This window comes from Sarcophilus harrisii, chromosome 1, assembly GCF_902635505.1.
Source record: "Sarcophilus harrisii chromosome 1, mSarHar1.11, whole genome shotgun sequence".
In the NCBI taxonomy this organism is placed as follows: Eukaryota; Metazoa; Chordata; class Mammalia; order Dasyuromorphia; family Dasyuridae; genus Sarcophilus; species Sarcophilus harrisii.
The window spans coordinates 270,136,014-270,154,064 of NC_045426.1; the positions used below are offsets into that span (position 1 = coordinate 270,136,014).

Sequence of the window (18,051 nt, forward strand, 5' to 3'; positions counted from 1 at the left end):
ATTAAAAAGTAAAATTTATTGTTTGGGGATTTTGTTTTTGTTTTTTTTTTTTATTTTTTGATATTTCTTTACCAAAAAAAAAAAACCTTCCCCCAAAAACAAAGTTGTAATCTGGATGTGATTAGACAAAACCAGGAAGAAGATAAAATAACAGAAGGAAATGGCTTTTGATATAAGATTTTCTGTTCTGTACAAGGGATTTGGGCAGTTTTTTAAAAAAGGTATGGGCAAGTTGCCATATTAAAACACACACACACACACAATAACAACAACAACAACTGATTGAAATATAAAATGCATAAAGGGGGAAAGAGGGGTGGGATTTTAAATTTCCTGTTTTGAAAATGTTTTATTTTCCTTTTTTCAATTTGTTAACATGAAATCTTATTAGGCTTTCTATAGCTGTATTACCCATTTGCTGCGCAAGTTGCAAAGGTGTCAATTCTCCCATTGGAATTTCTGGATCAGCTGCAGCTTTCAGCAACAAATAACAAATATCCAGATGTCCTAAATAAAGAGATGATAAAGAAATTCTAGATAAAATCATATTTCATTTACATAGACAAAAATGTCTATTAATTAAATGCCACATTTTAAATTTGTTTAAGACATGTATGTACAAAGCAGTGGAAGAACCTTCATTAATGTGATTACTGACTCTGAAGTATCTTAGATCATTTTTCTTAAGTTTTAGGTTTTGCCTATGTTTTGAAAGAGTTGAAAAGATGTCTTGTCATATACTACTTTTTTTTTTTTTTTTACAGCAACATGTATTATGGTAAAAGGGCAGTATAAGCTAAAATATATTGTTAATCTTTAACCCTGATGTTTTCAAATATTTACTTTATAAAATTTGCAACAGAATTAACTTTTAGCTATTATCTCCTGGATCAAACGTAAAATCGCATTTGACTTTTAAAGCCCTTCATAATTTGGCCCCTGCCCCTTTCTACCTTTCTAGTCTTCTTATACTTTACTCTCCTATTCTCTCTATTCAATGACATTAGGTCTCCTGAGTGTTCCTTGAGTATAGCACTCCATCTACAAGCTCTGTGTAAAAACTCCCTCCTCAACTTGATCCCTTCAAGCTTTCTTCGTGAAAATTCCACTTTCTGTGAGAGCCTTTTCCCATCTCCTCAAAGTTAGTGTTTTCCCTTTGAGATACCCTATAATTTATCTTATCTATCTGTTCTATGTACAAAAAGAGTTGTTCAACAGTTAATTGCAAGTCATTTGCCCCAATAAAACACGAGGCTCCTTGAGGGTAAAAGCTGTTTTTACATTTCTTTGTTTCCTCTTCTTAGTATAGTGCCTGACTTAAGTAAATGGTTAATAAATGTGTATTGTTATTGTAACTTAATGAAATCCTATTTCAATGTTGGTTCCCAAAAACTAAAGGGCCTAAATGAGAATAAAATTTTATAAACCCTAAGTTGTTTTTATATAGTAACTGCTCTAATGTTGGCATACTATTTCAAATAAAGGATTTATTGTTTTTATTTCACTTAACATTGACCTACAATATCTCACATCAATGAACTGATATTCATTCTGTCTAACAATCAGAAAGACCAAAAACTTTAGTTTTAGGATAGTAATTCTTCCAATGCAATAGTATGTCAAAAATATGAAACTACTTATGTATGACAAGTCTCTAAATTAGTTGAGACTAGAATAAATAAAATGTGAACAGCTTTACCATAAATGATAGCAAGATGTAAAGCTGTTGCTCCATTACATTGGTGATTGGGAGCATTGACATCAATTTCAGCAAAACGCAAAAGAAGAGACATAATGTCTGTTTTTCTAGTGTTGACTGCAGCATGAAGTGGAGTATTTCCATTTTCTGCTGCTTGGTTTACATTGGGAATAGGAGATTCCTGGAAAAGAAATGTGGGGAAAATTATGAACTGTGAAAAAAATGGCAATAATCTTTAAAAAAGGACATTGATATCTATTGCTCAATTTTTTCATAGCAAAAGTTAAGAGTACAGTTATATCTTGCTTTCTAATTAAACAACAAGATATTTCAAGATAAGAAGTATTCAACAGTTATGGAAATAACATGTCAATGTAAGGCAACACTGTGCAGTAGATAAGAATGCTGGATTTCTAGTCAGTGGAGCTGGGTTCAGGTCCTGACTGTTTCTTATATCATTTTGGGCAAATTATTTATCTTCTTTGGGTCTATTCTTTAGATATTTAAACATATCTAAAATCTGAGTTATATTAGATGCTCACCAAGATTGCTTATGGCTTTAGATGTATCATCTAAGATTCCTTCTCCCTTAACTCCTTTCAGAGAGGCAGATCACAATCCATGGAAGAAAAGCCTGACGGCTCATATTGCTTGATTGAGTGATTGGCCATTAGATCCCTTCGCTAGTGAGGCAGTAGCTCAAGCAGGATTTGAAACCAGATCTTTCTTAAAAGTAGGATATGATTGAAAGGACTGAACAACTCCTTAAAAGTATAGCATTCAAACCACTATGCCTTTAGTTTCTCAATAAATAATAAACGATAATAATAATAATAATAATGGCTGGGCTTATATAACACTTTACATTTAACAAAGTACTTTACAATCATTATCTCATTTGTTCCTTAAAGCTTATCCCAGGAGGAAGGTGCTATAAGGCAAGGATGAGCTTCCTTTAATAGAGGAAACAGGTTCAGAGCAATTGAAACTGTTCAAGGTCAAGGACCTTATTAAATGTTAAAGGTGGTATATAAAAAAGTCCTACCTTGCAGCCACTTTAGCACATTTTCTTATTTAAAATACAATGGAAATTTTCATAATCACTTATCAAAATTGTGTATGACCTTTAAAATTCCTTGTAGATTATTAGTAAAGTCTATTGTCCCACTATCAGAAGTCTGAATTATTATCTTCAGTTTGCACTTAAGGTAATTTTATGATATTCTAAGATCTTAATTAACTACTTTAAACATCTCTCTCAACTGACCATGTCCAAAAAGTACTCCAGAATCTTTGGTTGGTTATAAATGACGGATAAAAATATCATATTTCGGTTGTTCTCATCTACAACATAAAGGTCAGTCTGCTGGCTTTTTATTAGATAATGTAAGACATCGATGTATCCCAACTGAATGCACTGAAAAGCTCTAAAAGGATAAGAGACACAAATACAAAGGCAGATCAGATGGATACATAGGCAAGAAGGTACTATGATAAGCAAACAAAAATTATCATGTCCTAGCCTTCTGAAAATGTCATTAATACCAAATAAATAACTGAAAGAACTGGGGGGAAATATGGGAAAAGGAGAACCCCAGGCCTGAGATTTTTGTGGAAAACCTATATAAACTATATAATTCAATTTCAGTTATCTTTTATGTAACTAAAAATTTCTAGTATATAGGAGATTAATATTCTCTAGTAAGACAGATACAACTGTTGTTTAAAAAAAAAAACATCCCTTTTGTGGACTAGATTTATGATGTAATATTTGAAATAGTCACGTTGAACAGTTCATTGTAATGAACTATGTAAAAATTATTTAAGGGAAACTAACTTGGGGTATAAAGTTATTTAGATTGTTATACACAACCCACCAATTTTATTTTTAATGTTGAAGACATTATGTATTAGGAATCTGTTTTAAGATATGTTATGCTTTCAATCCTTCCTCTATTAAAATTAAACAATATCTTAGAATATTCATGTTCTATACTCCAAAGAGGCCTCTGACAAAAAAAAAATTCCATATAAACCAAAATATTAAAGCAGGGTTTTTTTTTGTTTTGTTTTGTTTTGTTTTTGTTTTTTTGTGACAGCAAAGAACTGGAAACAAAGTAGATGCTTGTAAATTGGGAAATAGCTAAATAAATTGTGATATGTAACAGCCCTTATACAACATCTAGACCTTCCCTATCTCAGTTTCAATATATTGCATCACAGGTCAGCATAAGAAATTAAATGCAATTTTGGGAGGAGTTTTGTGGAAGCTACAGAGGATAAGAAGGTCAGCAGATGACAGAGAACCTTTGGCCAAATATGTAACCTAAATTTTAAAATAAGGTGCTGTAAATGCCTCATAAAAGAAAAAGAAAAAAATTCAAACTTCTTCTCTGATCGGAAAGGTAAAAAAACTACTCAGATTTTCCAGATCTGGGATAGGCAGTGCTCCCTTCCAGGGTAGAAGAGTCAACTGTATTATTTGCCATAAAAAAACAAGCATGATGAATACTTAAGCATGTAATGTCCTACATGAACTAAATGCAACATGAAATAAGTAGAGGCAGGAAAACAGTAGATACCATGACTACAGCAATGTAAATGAAAAGAACCATCATAAAATAATCTAAATTTCATGTTGTAAAATTATGAAGAATAAGCTTGACCCTCAAAGGAGAAAGAGGTGACACCTCTTCTCTTTTGTAGAAGGTATGTAGTATTGTAGCACAGTACTGCATATAAAGTTAGATTATTTTTCTTTTTGTTGTTTTCTTTTGGGAAAAAAAAAGGACAATTTTATAAGTTATTCGTATGTAGCTTTTATGCATAGGGCAATCTCTGTTTCTTAGCAAAGATAAAATTACTATAAAAAAAAATTTGATCGGCCTCACTCAATACTTCCTAGCTGTGTGACCCTGGGCAAGTCACTTAACTCTGCCTCAGTAAAAACAAAACAACAAAAAAAGAAATAAATTGATTCCAGATAGTTTTCCCTTCCAGTCAAACAGCTTATTGTTTAAATAAACTTCTTGTTTAAAAAAAAAATGCTTCAAATCAAAGCCTCCCAGTTCAATGACTCCTCTTGACTTTTAAAAGTCAACATGCCTCTTGTCCAGCAAACCCAACTTTCCCATAGTTCCCAGTTATCTGACTTATGATTTTGTCATTTATAACCTTCAAAACTTTTAAAACTATCATATTCAGATGAACTTTTAGACCACAATAAATGATAAGATGTCATTCCTTCAGTCTTCAAATAGGTGCTGTCAGTACATTTCATTTGAGAATGGTTCTCTATCCAGACCTCAATTTTATCAACATTTTATCTGAAAAGACTGATTTTTAGTATTATTCCTTACACAAATGTTGGGTTTTTTCTTCTTTCAGCAACCAAACTATTCACATACAAAAGGGACATAAGAATACACTGTTATGTTATGATTCTTGCTAAGTGGGTGCTAAGTTCTGTTGGGTCTATGTTGCTGGAGTTACTTAAGCATTGTCATCAACCACTAAATTCACACAGTTGGCATTCTGGGTCAAAGCCTTGGTTATGCCTCTACTTCCAGATGTCAGAGGGGAGATTAAAAATGGCCTTTACAAACTTCTCGGAGACAAATACATGGCAGTAAGAAGCATAATTTTATACTTCTTCCCACATTCATAGTGCTTAACATAGTCTAGGTACACAGATGACTAAATATTTACTGATTTGACTGAAAAATAATAAAATTTTGAAGGAAAATACAGGGAAAATTGTAGGTTAATATAAAATTAAAAGCTATCAATTTCTATTGAAAAACAAAAGGAAATAAAAGCTCCAAAAGTTCATTTACCATTTCTTCCTCCCCAATCCTCCTTTATGACACCCTACCACTTATCATCTCAGCTTCTACTTCTTAAATTACTAAATGGAAAAATCTGTAACAATAAAACCCTACTAATTATGTCTATTATAGATGCATGTTACTTTAAGATCTTTGTCCTTTGTTTTTGAAGAGGACCAATGACAGCACAGGTCTTCAATTACTTATGAATAGGATTTAACTGAGACAAAGTTGCACAAACTTGCAGTTACCAGTCTTGTTCTCTCTTCCAGAGTTATTGAAGTCCAGTGGCAGGACAAAAGTCAAGATGACTGGCTATGGCTGGGATGCCAGTGGATGATCTGGGCATCCACAATGTTTGACCTTTAAGTGTCCCGCAGTACCTGTTTTAGTTGTCTTCATGGCCAATGGAACAAATGTTTTCATCCAGAAAAGTCTTCACATGCTTGGGATAGCTATCCCCCTAGGTCACTGCCAGGTTTGAGGCCTGTTTATTATCCTCAACCTGGTTTAACCCATCTATCAATGCCAAGGCACTTTTACTGGAGTGTGGCTACTGCACATGCCACAGCTTCTTGGAGCCACAGAGATTTGAGTGACAGATAGACACCAAATGTGGAGAAGCCCTGAAAGGGCTCTGGGAGCCTTCACATGAGTTGTGCTAGTTATAAGTGGAGAGTGTCAGACTTGAAAACAGAAGACTTATCTTCATAACTTCAAATCTAGCCTCACTTACCAATTGTGACCCTGAGTAAGTCACTTAACTGCCTCACTCCCTCATCTGCAAAATGAGCTGGAGAAGGAAATGACAAACCACTCCAGGATGTTTGCCAAGAAAACCCCAGATGAGGTCACAAGGAGTAGAACACAACTGAAAGGACTGATCAACTGTACTATCTAAGGAAAAGGCAAGCCCTCCTCATCTAATGATTTTTAACTTTGATAGTATGCTCTATTGTCTATTCCCAGAATTCACAAGCTTCAATCTCTTCCCAGCTCTTGACTCCTCTCTCTCTCTCTTCCCACTTATAAAGATGCTTAAATGTCCCCCCATGTTTATCAACTTCTCAAACTGTCATTATTTTTCTCCTCTCTGTTACTAAATTCCCCAAAAAAAGATATCCATACTTGCCATCCACTCATTTCTCAAGTCCTTAAATCTATTTTTTGATCTCACAATTTTATGGAGATTTTACTGCTTTTTCCAAGTTTACCAAAAACTTAACTATTTTTTTTTAAGTCTTCATCCTCCTTAAAGCTCTTTGCAAATTCTAACACACTCTATCTTTCTCCTGGATACTCTCCAAGGTTTCTTTGAGGAAGCTCTTTCATTTTCTTCCTGTGTTCACTCTTTCTTAAATCATCTTTACTAGATTATCATTCAATATTTTTGCTGTCATTCTCCCCACAATATGTCTCGACACTCTATTCTATGATGAAATTGAAACTATTTGTACTCATATGAAAAGGTGTTCCAAATCACTATTGATCAGAGAAATGCAAATGAAGACAACTCTGAGATACCACTACACACCTGTCAGATTGGCTAAGATGACAGGAAAAAATAACGATAAATGTTAAAGGGGATGCGGGAAAACTGGGACACTGATGCATCGTTGGTGCAGTTGTGAACCAATCCAATCATTCTGGAGAGCAATCTGGAATTATGCCCCAAAAGTTATCAAACTGCATTATCAAGCAGTATTACTGCTGGGCTTATATCCCAAAGAGATACTAAAGAAGGGAAAGGGACCTGTATGTGCCAAAATGTTTGTAGCAGCCCTATTTATAAAAATGGCAAAAAACTGGAAATTGAATGGATGCCCATCAATTGGAGAATGGTTGGGTAAATTGTGGTATATGAATGTTATGGAATATTATTGTTCTGTAAGAAATGACCAGCAGGATGAATAGAGAGGCTTGGAGAGACTTACATGAACTGATGTTAAGTGAAATAAGCAGAACCAGGAGATCATTATACACTTCAACAACAATACTGCATGAGGATGTATTCTAATGGAAATGGATATAGATATCTTCAACAAAGAGAAGATCTGATGCCGTTCCAATTGATCAATGTTGGACAGAATCAGCTACACTCAGAGAAGGAACACTGGGAAATGAGTGTGAACTGTTTTCATTTTTGTTTTTCTTCCCAGCTTATTTTTACCTTCTGAATCCAATTCTTCTTGTGCAACAAGAGAACTGTACGGTTCTGCACACATATATTATATTTAGGATATACTTTAACATATTTAACATGTATAAGACTACCTGCCACGTAGGGGAGGGGGTGGAGGGAGGGAAGGGAAAAGTTGGAACAGAAGTGAGTACAAAGGATTTGTAAAAAATTTGAAAAAAATTACCCATGCATATGTTCTGTCAATAAAAAATTATAATAAAAAGAAAAAGAAACTCTATCCTAGAAGACTTCATCCTCCTTGGTAATCTATAAACTTCCCTAAATTCAATTATCTCTATACAAGTGACTCCCAAATTCAGTATATTATCAGCGCTGTCTCCCAAACTACTCTCATTTGTTGCCAATTGCCTATTATTTCTCTGCCTTGATGTTGTCAGCATTTTAAAGTTAACATTTCTAAAAAATGAAAAGAATCTTTTCTCTTACCCCAAACTTCCTTCTAATAAAGTTAGTACCATCCCCTCATTCACCCTAGATTCTTGATTCCTTGTTCAATCAGTTGTTTAGTCCTATTAATTTAATCTCCATATTATGGAGTATGACTACTGCTTAAGTTCATGCCTTTATCACCCCTCATATGATTATAATATTGTCCTCAAATATTCCCCTCCTTCCAGTCTTTTCCCCTTCAATCCATTTTTCTCTACAAAGTTACCAAGATACTTGATGTACAAGCCTGGCCATGCAACTCATTTGTACAAAAATCCTCAATGATCTCCTGATGAGTCTCTAGGACACCACCTACCTCAGTTTGACAGTTAAGGCCCTTCATAATTTGGTTGTAGCCTATTTAATAATATATCCCTGCATATACTAGTATATATAGTATATATACTGCATATACTATACTAGGCTCAGAACTCTACATTTTTTCACTTCAAGTTATTCCCTTTGGCTAGAATATAGTTGTTCCTTATTCCTATTTCTCAAATCCTTAGCTTTTGTCAAAGCTCAATTTAAGTAGAAATTTCTTCCATGACTTCCTTTTTCCTGATGTCCCCAATTGTATTCTCTCCCTCCTCAATTTACAGGGTACTTACTTACTATGCACATACTACTATTTCCACGCTAAAACGTAAATTACAAGAGTACACTAGATTTGAATCTTCTCCAAATTTCATTGTAATATCTACTGTATAATGCCGGGCAACTCACGTAATCCATTTCCTCCTTTCCAGCTCTAAATCTAAATCTATGGTTCTATAGCTTCGTTTTGTATCTTTAGTGTAACAGAATGACTGGTACATAACAATTGCTTAAATACTTTTTGATTTTTCAAAATTTTATGGAAATGCCACAATGATTTACTAATATAAATTTAAAGCATATTTGTGATGAGCTAACTTTTAAGCTGACAACTTAATATTCAAGTCCTGAATAATTGGCTCTGTTTTGCATTTCCAGAATAGTTCATATTACTTTTTTCACAAAAATCTTTAAGTAAAACTAGTTTACTTGCTGTTCCCTAAACACAGCATTTTATCTTTTCCCTCCAAATCTGTATAGAGACTGTCTTCCATGCCTGGTTTAATTTAGCATATTTAACTTCTTTTAAGATTCAGCTCAGGTACCACCTCCTATAGGAAGCCTTTTCTGATCTTCCTGTTATTAGTGTTCTTTCTCTTCTCAAATTATTTTGTTTTAAATCTATTAATTTATAAGTTACATCCACCAGCAGAGTAAAAACTGTTTGAGAATGGGGTCTTTTTTCCTTTTGCCTTTATTTTGCATATAGTAGGTATTTAATATAACTTTTTTAAACTTAGTTGAACTGAAAGCCAGGTTTCTACTTGATGATAAGACAATATATCAAGAAAAATCAAAATGGAAAAAAAGATTACAAACATTAACTTATCATTTTTTCAATGGTTGCATTCAGAACTCTCCTATTAAACTAGGTACTTCTATGAACTAATGAGAATTTAAAAAAAAAATAGTATAAAAGACTTTTATTATCATAAAGAGGTTGCCATTTTTCTGTCCATTTATAATGGTATGACTAAAATCTGAACTAAGTCTAAACATATGAGTTTAGCTAGAGGTCATCTTCATTAGCATTATTAGCCAGTGCTCACCATCACCCAGATGTACCTATTTTAAAAAGTTCTAATTCAGGAAGTAAGCATTTATATAAGCTTATATTTTTGATAGGGGAAAACTGATGGGAGAAAAACTAAATGAAAGAATGTATGGCATTTGCCCAAAAAACAAATAAAAGTTTTTGAAATGTAAGTTTTGCTCAACTAAGACAGTTTAATATACTATAAAAGTGTGATACTATTGATGAGCCAAGATCAGCTGTACTTAACCACCTGTCTTTTAGTAAACAGTTATTTTCAATCCATTAAGGAAATGTGTTTTAAGGGGCTTTTTAAAAAAAATCTTTTTTTCTTTTGCTTTTAGAAATATAGTTGAGGAGCAGCTAGGTGGCGCAGTGGATAGAGCACCAGCTCTGAAGTCAGGATGAATCTGAGTTCAAATTTGACCTCAGACACTTAATCTAGCTGTGTGACCCTGGGCAAGTCATTTAACCTCAATTGCTTCAGGAAAGAAAGAAAGAAAAGAAAGAAAGAAAGAAAGAAAGAAAGAAAGAAAGAAAGAAAGAAAGAAAGAAAAGAAAGAAAGAAAGAAAAGAAAGAAAAGAAAGAAAAGAAAGAATTCCAGATACTAAATCTTGGTAAAATATAATTTAAAAAACCAAAGACATAACTACTTCAGAGACTTATTAACAAGTTCAAATTCTTTTTCAAGGATTTTTCAAATCCTTTACACAATTTCTACTATCTTTCATTCCACATAGTTTTTCTATCCAGCAACTATTTGATATCTAATTTAATAGTAAAATGTCATTTGATTCCAACCAAATTAAAACCTCTAATTTAGCATTTAAAGTCACTAAGCTCCAACTTATCTTTTAATGGCAGGTATATCATAAAAGCAATGCAAAAATCTAACTCAAAACTAATTTCATATTTTTGGTAATGTTTTTCTCTAAGTTAGGTGTAGGGCAGACTGCAACAGGAAATATTCCATGAAGACAAGAAACAAAACAATCACCGTTAGTTTAAGTATCTCAGATAGATGAGTAGTCATTATATACAAAGCACTGCTTCAGGAATAAAGAGAAATATAATCAAGTTGCTACCTTCATTATGATTCTTTTTTAGTTAAGACAGGTCCGTGAGAAAACAAAATAAAGAAGTGCAAGGGGCAAGAAGAAACAATAAAGGCCATAAGAGTTCAAGAGTTCAAAGTCAACATCATTTTCAAAAGACCTGATGAAATTCATGGAGAATAGGATATGAGCTGATAAGATTTGGATAAGTGGTGAAAAAAATTAAAAACAGCATTTAAAACTTGAAAAGTGTTTGTATTGCAAATGTTACTTTAAACTATTTTAAGCTTAAAACTACACTAAGACTTTTGGGACACATTTCAAGGCTCATCTTAAGTTCCTCCATTCCATTGTGAATTGTGACTTTCTACCACAATTGCCATTTACAGGATGTATAATGGCATGTAATTGTAGTCTACCTTGCACCCCCCTTCCAATATATTTCATTATCTAAATAATAAGAGGGAAAGAACCAATGATATCATTTTTGTATGTTTAATACAAAATATCTTAGAGCCTACCAAGATTGAACTGAATATGATGTTTAATACAAACAGGGCTGCATCTCTGCTGATAAAGTCAAAGTTAGGTACATATTTCAAAGATGATAAAGAAAGAAGATTCTATATCTATAAAAACATTTATAGCAGCATTTTTTTTTTTGTTAAAGCAAAGAACTGGAAAATAAGGAATACTAATTAATTGAAAATGTCTAAACAAATTATTGTATATGAATGTAATAGAATAATATCTACTGTGCTGTAAGAAACAATGAAAAGGATAGTTTCGGAGAAACCTGTAAAGACTTGTATGTCATGATGTAGAGTGAAATAAGAATTATTTCTATACATAAAATCTAGGTGGAGACAAGACAGACAAATGAGAAGAATTTGTACAATTTTATACAATGTTGTAAAGGAAAATAACTATGAAAGGTTCAATAACTGACCAATTCAAAGACCATTCATGACTCAGAAGCCTGGTGCATAGATTCGTTTGCTTGACTATACTTATCACAATCACACCTCTGTGTGATTCTGAAGTTTTAAAAAAATGTGATAAATCAGCCACAAGTTTCCTGAGAATGAGTCTTCTCTCAAACTATCTCTTAGAGATTTCAGACTTGGTTGAGAAACACTTACATCCTGCTTATGAGTGCAAGTTGTATGAATTTTTTGGTAGAATACAAATACCAAATCCTAATTTTGTGAGAAGGCATTTCACTGGGATAAGGCAGGAAAAGGGAAAACAAATCATAGGAAAAAGTCTTAACATCAACAAGAATGTTCTAGAAAGATATATACTTTTAAGTTATTCTTTAAATTAGTAGGAAATTTTTGATATTTTAATTATCCACATAACTTCCTGATCTTGCAAGCTTCTCTGTACTGTAGGGTACATAATATTCTTATGAATCATCTTAGATGTGATTAACTGCCATATTCTGATGCACAGATGTGTCATCATTTACCCTAACATACAACTTCGTACTTGAATATTTATTTTCTTAAAGAAAAGAAACTGACAGCTTCTGAAATGTAAAATGACTGCAATTTAAGAAGATAAAATTGGGGAAGAGGGTTAATATAAATTTTCAGAATATTGAAAGAATTGTAAAAGGAATTTTGGAGAGAAAGGGAAATGAAATAAGTATAGTAAATAGTCAAAGTTAGTGATGAGAACTCATTAATTAAAAGAATATTAAATGAACTTTAAGAAAAAGTATGAAAAAGAGACAAAAACAAACTTTTATATAAAGCAAAGATTAAAAACTTATGAAATAGTCATGTACATAGAGTATTATTTTCCATCTTAAAAAGAATAGTAGAAAAAATGCATAGAGTAGTAGAAACAGAACTGGTCTCAGAATCCAGGAAACATGGAATTTCTAACACATTCTGGCTATGTAACTTTAGGTAAGTCACATATATATATATATATATATATATATATATATATATATATATAAAACTTATAGTATCCCAAGAAATGCTCAGACTTAAAAGTTAAACACTAGGTGCTGATATTGATAAAGGTATTTTCCTCATAAAGAGTTCTCTATGCCTTTGAAAGCACAGCTTTGGTCAAAAAAAGAAAAAGAGAACACAAAAGTTTTGTTTTATCATGAAAAGTAAAATGTAAAAGAAAAGGCCAGTGAATTTTATATAAAGAAAAATTCAGTTTTAGGTTATATCATCAAAAACCACAAATTTTCTTAAAAATAAAATTTTTTCACATATAATCTTAGTATCTTGAAATGATATTAGTATCTTTTTAGCATAGCTATGTTTTCTTATTTTGTAAAGCACAAATCCTAATCCTATCTAAAATTTCTATCCTTGGATAAGAGAGGAAAAATAAGTCCTAAAAACTACTGAAAAGACAATCCACCCAAGGCAGATTTGAGTCAAGCATAAAGTAGAAGTGATACCTTTTATCTGTATTTAAGAAAAAACATTTAATTTCTTTATTCATATTTACTATTCCTCACGCAGAACAGAAATATTTATATTTATCTACTAAGGGAGGAATGCAGCAAAAGAAAGAAATTTGCTTTAAAAAAAAAAATGATGATCCATATTATTAAATTGAGTTTAAAAAAAAAAAACACACCAACAAATTTTGTTTTTACCTTTTTAAAAAACAGTAAATGTAGATTATATAATACATGCTTTCAAAAGAATTTTAAAATCTCTTCTCCATTACTATAAAATGAGAAATATAAAAAGAACCTTTCAATATAACTGAGAAAATTTTTTTTAAAGATTTATACCTTAAATTTTACTTTTTTGTAAGTAAAACAAGTATAGGAAGAATTTTCCAAGTAAGCTGTGTTGTAGATTAAAATCTTGAACAATCATTTTTATTTAATCAAATGATTAAATGGTCCCATTTCAATTTCCACAGTATCAGAGAATGGAAATTAGAGGAAGAAATTATAGTTGATTCAACATGTATTATTTCTAAGTTCTAAGCACTACTCATAAGTTACTAAGAAGTAAATCATTTTCAGTCTAAACACTTTTCTAAAACTATTTCAGAATAAAGACCCATGAAAAACCATTAAGTGAAGTTGATAAAAATGTTAGTGAAAGCAATATTTAACATAAAACCAGATTTTAAACATTGTGCCACACTTAAAGATGAAGATTTTGTAAAAGTTATAGAGTATATGGTGTATGCCAACTTACCTTCCTGTGTTTCCAAGAAGCCCTCATAGAAGGCTATAGGTTTAGGGAGAAAAAGTATTCCTAGAAATCCAGTGACCAATATAAGAGGTGTGGGGTGGCACTATTTTCAGTAGGGAAAAATGTGTGTAGAAAAACCAGTTTAAGAGAGGCAAACTAACTATAAAGGCATATGAGAGTAAGAGGAAAAGATAGCAAAAAATAAATTTCAGAAAATATCCATATACTAATACAGAATATGTCAACATTTTACATTTAAATTGATTTATATTTTAATGCTTCTCCATAAAAAAACATACATAATATTTTTCCAACACACTTTATTTTCCTTTTTTAAAAAACACCTCAACAGAACTATCTATTGGTTTTTATTTAACATTTACAATGTTACTGTTCTATTGTAAGGGTTTTTTACATTACACTCAACAAAGTAACAATCCATATAAGGTAAATGCAGAAGTGTTATGAATTTGGATTTAATAATACCAGAAAAAAACAAGGCCATCACTTAGGCAAATAATCTCAAAACTGAATGCCTGGCTCCCTCTCGTGGCACAGATGAGCATTATTTTAAGTCCTTTATAGCATTCAGTATTGTGGAAATGCACTATTGCCGAAAAACTACTTTTACATATGAACAATAAATTTTAAAGTTACTACAGAAATAAGCTGGCATTTCATTAAAAATGTTAGATAACAAAATGCTAAAAATCAATACAAAGTTGTAAACATCTTTTTCTGTAGACAAAAATCAATCTTAATCAATGTGGCTACTTATGAGTGCTCTAAATGAACACACAAAGTTTATACAAATTCACCAACTATGGCTTGTTCCAGTTGTTAGAGTTAAATAATCAACTTTAATTTGGTGGGAATAATAAGAAAAAACATTTCAGAATATACAATGGTAACAACTAACGACAAAATTTTATAATAGGATGGGATTAAATACAACATAAGTTTGGTTTTGACCCTAACAGAGATATGGGTAAAATGGCATTGGAAGAAAATAAGATTATATGCTTAATTCAACCTTTCTTTCCCCACATCACTAAAAAAAACTTGACATTATTAGACTATTTAACAAAAGAAGTCATCTCATTTTCATGCTAACTGTGGTACTAAAAAGATACCAAAACATTTGAAAAAGCCAATGAAGAAAAGACCTACTTTTAAGAGGGTTTTTAAAAATACGCATTCCTTATACATTTGAAGAAGAGTCCTTTCATATGAAAAATGTTCACCTGATATTACAATAGACATTCTTATGCCTATGCTTTCCTCTCCCTTGACTCCTAAAGGATTTACATCCAAAATATACACACTTCATTTCATCAGGATCAAGATTGCTGGAAGAAAATACTTTTTCAGCCAACCCATGAAAAAACAAAACTCACTCTACCTACCCCTTCTGAGGCAATTTATTAAAAAAAAAAAAAAAAAAGTTTGGGTGCAATAGTTATAACGGGAAGCAAACTGTGACAAATGAGCTCTGTTTCTGATGAAACTATCTTTCAAGAATTCTTTAACTGAGCCATAAAATGAGATTGAACTTTTTCTTATTTAAAAAAAAATCCTTCATTATAATGACACTAGGAAAAAGAGTTGATTTCAAAAGTACCTCCAAATGTGATATCATACAGTGAAACATTATCAGATTCTAAAGTATTCAGTCATCAGATCATAATTTTAGAAAAGTTAAAAAGAATAAAGATTCTCTTCTGGGTCTGAACTCCAGAAATATGACAGTTTAACTGACATATTCCTGGAAGAGTTCCATAAAAGTTGACCACATTTCATTCCAGCTGTAATTTCTGCTACCTGTTTAATTTTTACATAAATAATGATCTAAAACCAGTAGGCATGTGATAGGTACCTAACGACCATCATTCAGAATATAAAATTTATATATATTTTAAAAGTTATCCTTTTGTTGAACCATTCCCAGAAGATGACTGTCATTGTTTTTAGTTCTTAATCTTTGCCAAAATTAGCAAAAGCAAGAATTCTAAAAAGACAACTAAAAGTATAGCAAATTATTAAACTCCCCTGAAGGTTACAAGGAATAAAACTGTCAAAGTAACCTGAGATTTTAAATGAAAGAAGGGATACTACAAAATTTGAGATCCTGAAAATACATGGGTATTGTATAATTATATTCTTAAATGTATTTTTAAAAGGAATGATGCATCATTTTTGAAAACTCACACATGATAAAGGGCATACTCTAAAAAGTCAGAATAAGGACAGTTTTCTTACCTTTCTTTAAACAGATCACTTTTTTGTTTTCTAGTAGCAGAAACAGAACTCTTGCTAGGTAGTCCAGGAGGAGGCTGGCTCCTGACCACTGCTTTATAAAACTAAATTTCAAAAAGCATTAAACAATTAACCAGAGTGTTTTATTTTGTTAATACTGTGATGATCTACAGCTGCTCTAGAAAAATATCCCTATGTCATTAGGTAACCAAACAATTTAAAAATAAAATTTACCATATATTCTATACAGAAGTACAGTCTGTCTGAAAATGCTATAAAACTACAGCTTGTGCTCTATCTAGTAAAAGAAATTCCAAAGATCAGGAATTTTTCAGTCTTAGTAGATAACAAATGTACTGTCAAGACTAATTCTACCATGTTTTACTTTTATCAAGACTACAAAGTTGGTATACTAACTAAGTCAAAAGATTTTTTTGTTTAAAAAGTATTTTCCCCAAATACAAGAAGCCTCAGAGTCGGTATAGATATTTACTTGTATTGTTAAAATTATCTTATAAAAATGAGTGAAAGTTTCTTCCGTTAAGATTATTTTCCCAAGCATTTTTTCCTTGGGAGACATGCCCACTGAAAATAACTCTTTTCCAGTGAAATTATAGTAGTGCAAACATATTGTTCTCAATGAATAAGATATGTAGGATAAAGTGCAATGTAAGGAAACATGTATTTTAACCTAATTAGATTTTCTTAGTCCTTGATAAACATGAAATGTTGAAAAGAAATTAATAAAAATTTGAAATAAATGAATATTCCACTAGGAGAAATAATTTTTTAAACTTTAAGTTTCAGAATTCAGAATTATTTTGCATTCTCTGTCACTGCCAAACTGTGGTGTGAGGGGGATGCTTAGGCACTACAACTTTCATTCTGAGTCCCTTATTTTCTACAAACTACAGACTACAGAATTACTGCTGTTTTAGACTATAAGTTCAGGCACTTTTTAGCAAAGGCCTTTATTTTCTTCTGCTCAAGAGGTCAGAAAAAGATGATTTTTGTTGTGGTGGTGGTTTTGGGGAAGCTTTTTGTGTGTGGCTTTTTTGGTTTGTAAATCTGAGGAAATATGCAGAAAAATTTCTAGAAAATATTTCACATTATGCACGTGAAAATACTGTACTGTAAAAGTTCTTTCTGAATTTAGAGCAGTAAGAAATTTAGGTTAAGGCCTAAAACAAATTTTGATTCCTTATTTATAAACTAATCAGACATAAAAGCAATAATGACCTAAATTTTAAAAGTTAACAGTTTCTCAATTGCTTTTTATTGTCTACAGGTTTGTAACTTAATAATTATCCCTCAATCTGCTTTGATGTGACACAAAAGTGATTATGATTTCCAAACATAAATAAGAAATCCCTAATAAAAATCTTATTTTTACATAATGTCTTAATTTAAAAATTACTATTTAACCTTCAAAAAGTCTCCCACTTTTGAAACAATTAGTGAAGTCAATGTTAAAATGCACAAATTTTAATAATTACAATTCCTTCAAAAGTAGTTTCTTTAACATCTATACCGTCAAAACTTTAAAACTTGAAGTGGATTTTATATAGAATAAATATGGAGGCAATTTGGTTAGGAGAATCTACCTTAGGACTTCTACATTTATGGTCTCAAAATCAAATGCTTATATCAAATAATTTTACTTTGAAAAAATAAAAAGGAATCATATAATTTCACAAACTTATCACCTGTACCTTTATGAACTGTCAGTCCTTGTTTTGGGAACCAACTTCTTTCTCAAACTG

At 31.6% G+C, this 18,051-nt stretch overlaps 1 protein-coding gene across 10 annotated transcripts in view; it reads right to left on the minus strand.

Annotated features, from left to right (window-relative positions):
- Positions 1 to 329: 329 nt before the first annotated feature.
- Positions 330 to 18,051, minus strand: part of FAM220A (family with sequence similarity 220 member A) — a 43,912-nt gene continuing 26,190 nt past the window's right edge. For 3 of the 10 annotated variants that reach the window (XM_031941844.1, XM_031941857.1, XM_031941850.1), the window contains exons 3-6: positions 16,292 to 16,392; positions 2,967 to 3,126; positions 1,700 to 1,880; positions 330 to 507 (exon numbers count right to left, since the gene is read on the minus strand). In XM_031941844.1, coding sequence (XP_031797704.1) covers positions 350 to 507; positions 1,700 to 1,880; positions 2,967 to 3,126; positions 16,292 to 16,392 — 600 coding nt within the window. In that variant the 3' untranslated portion in view covers positions 330 to 349. The remainder of the gene's footprint in view (positions 508 to 1,699; positions 1,881 to 2,966; positions 3,127 to 16,291; positions 16,393 to 18,051) is intronic. The other 7 variants (XR_004230090.1, XR_004230086.1, XM_031941889.1 and 4 more) reach the window with 5 other exon arrangements.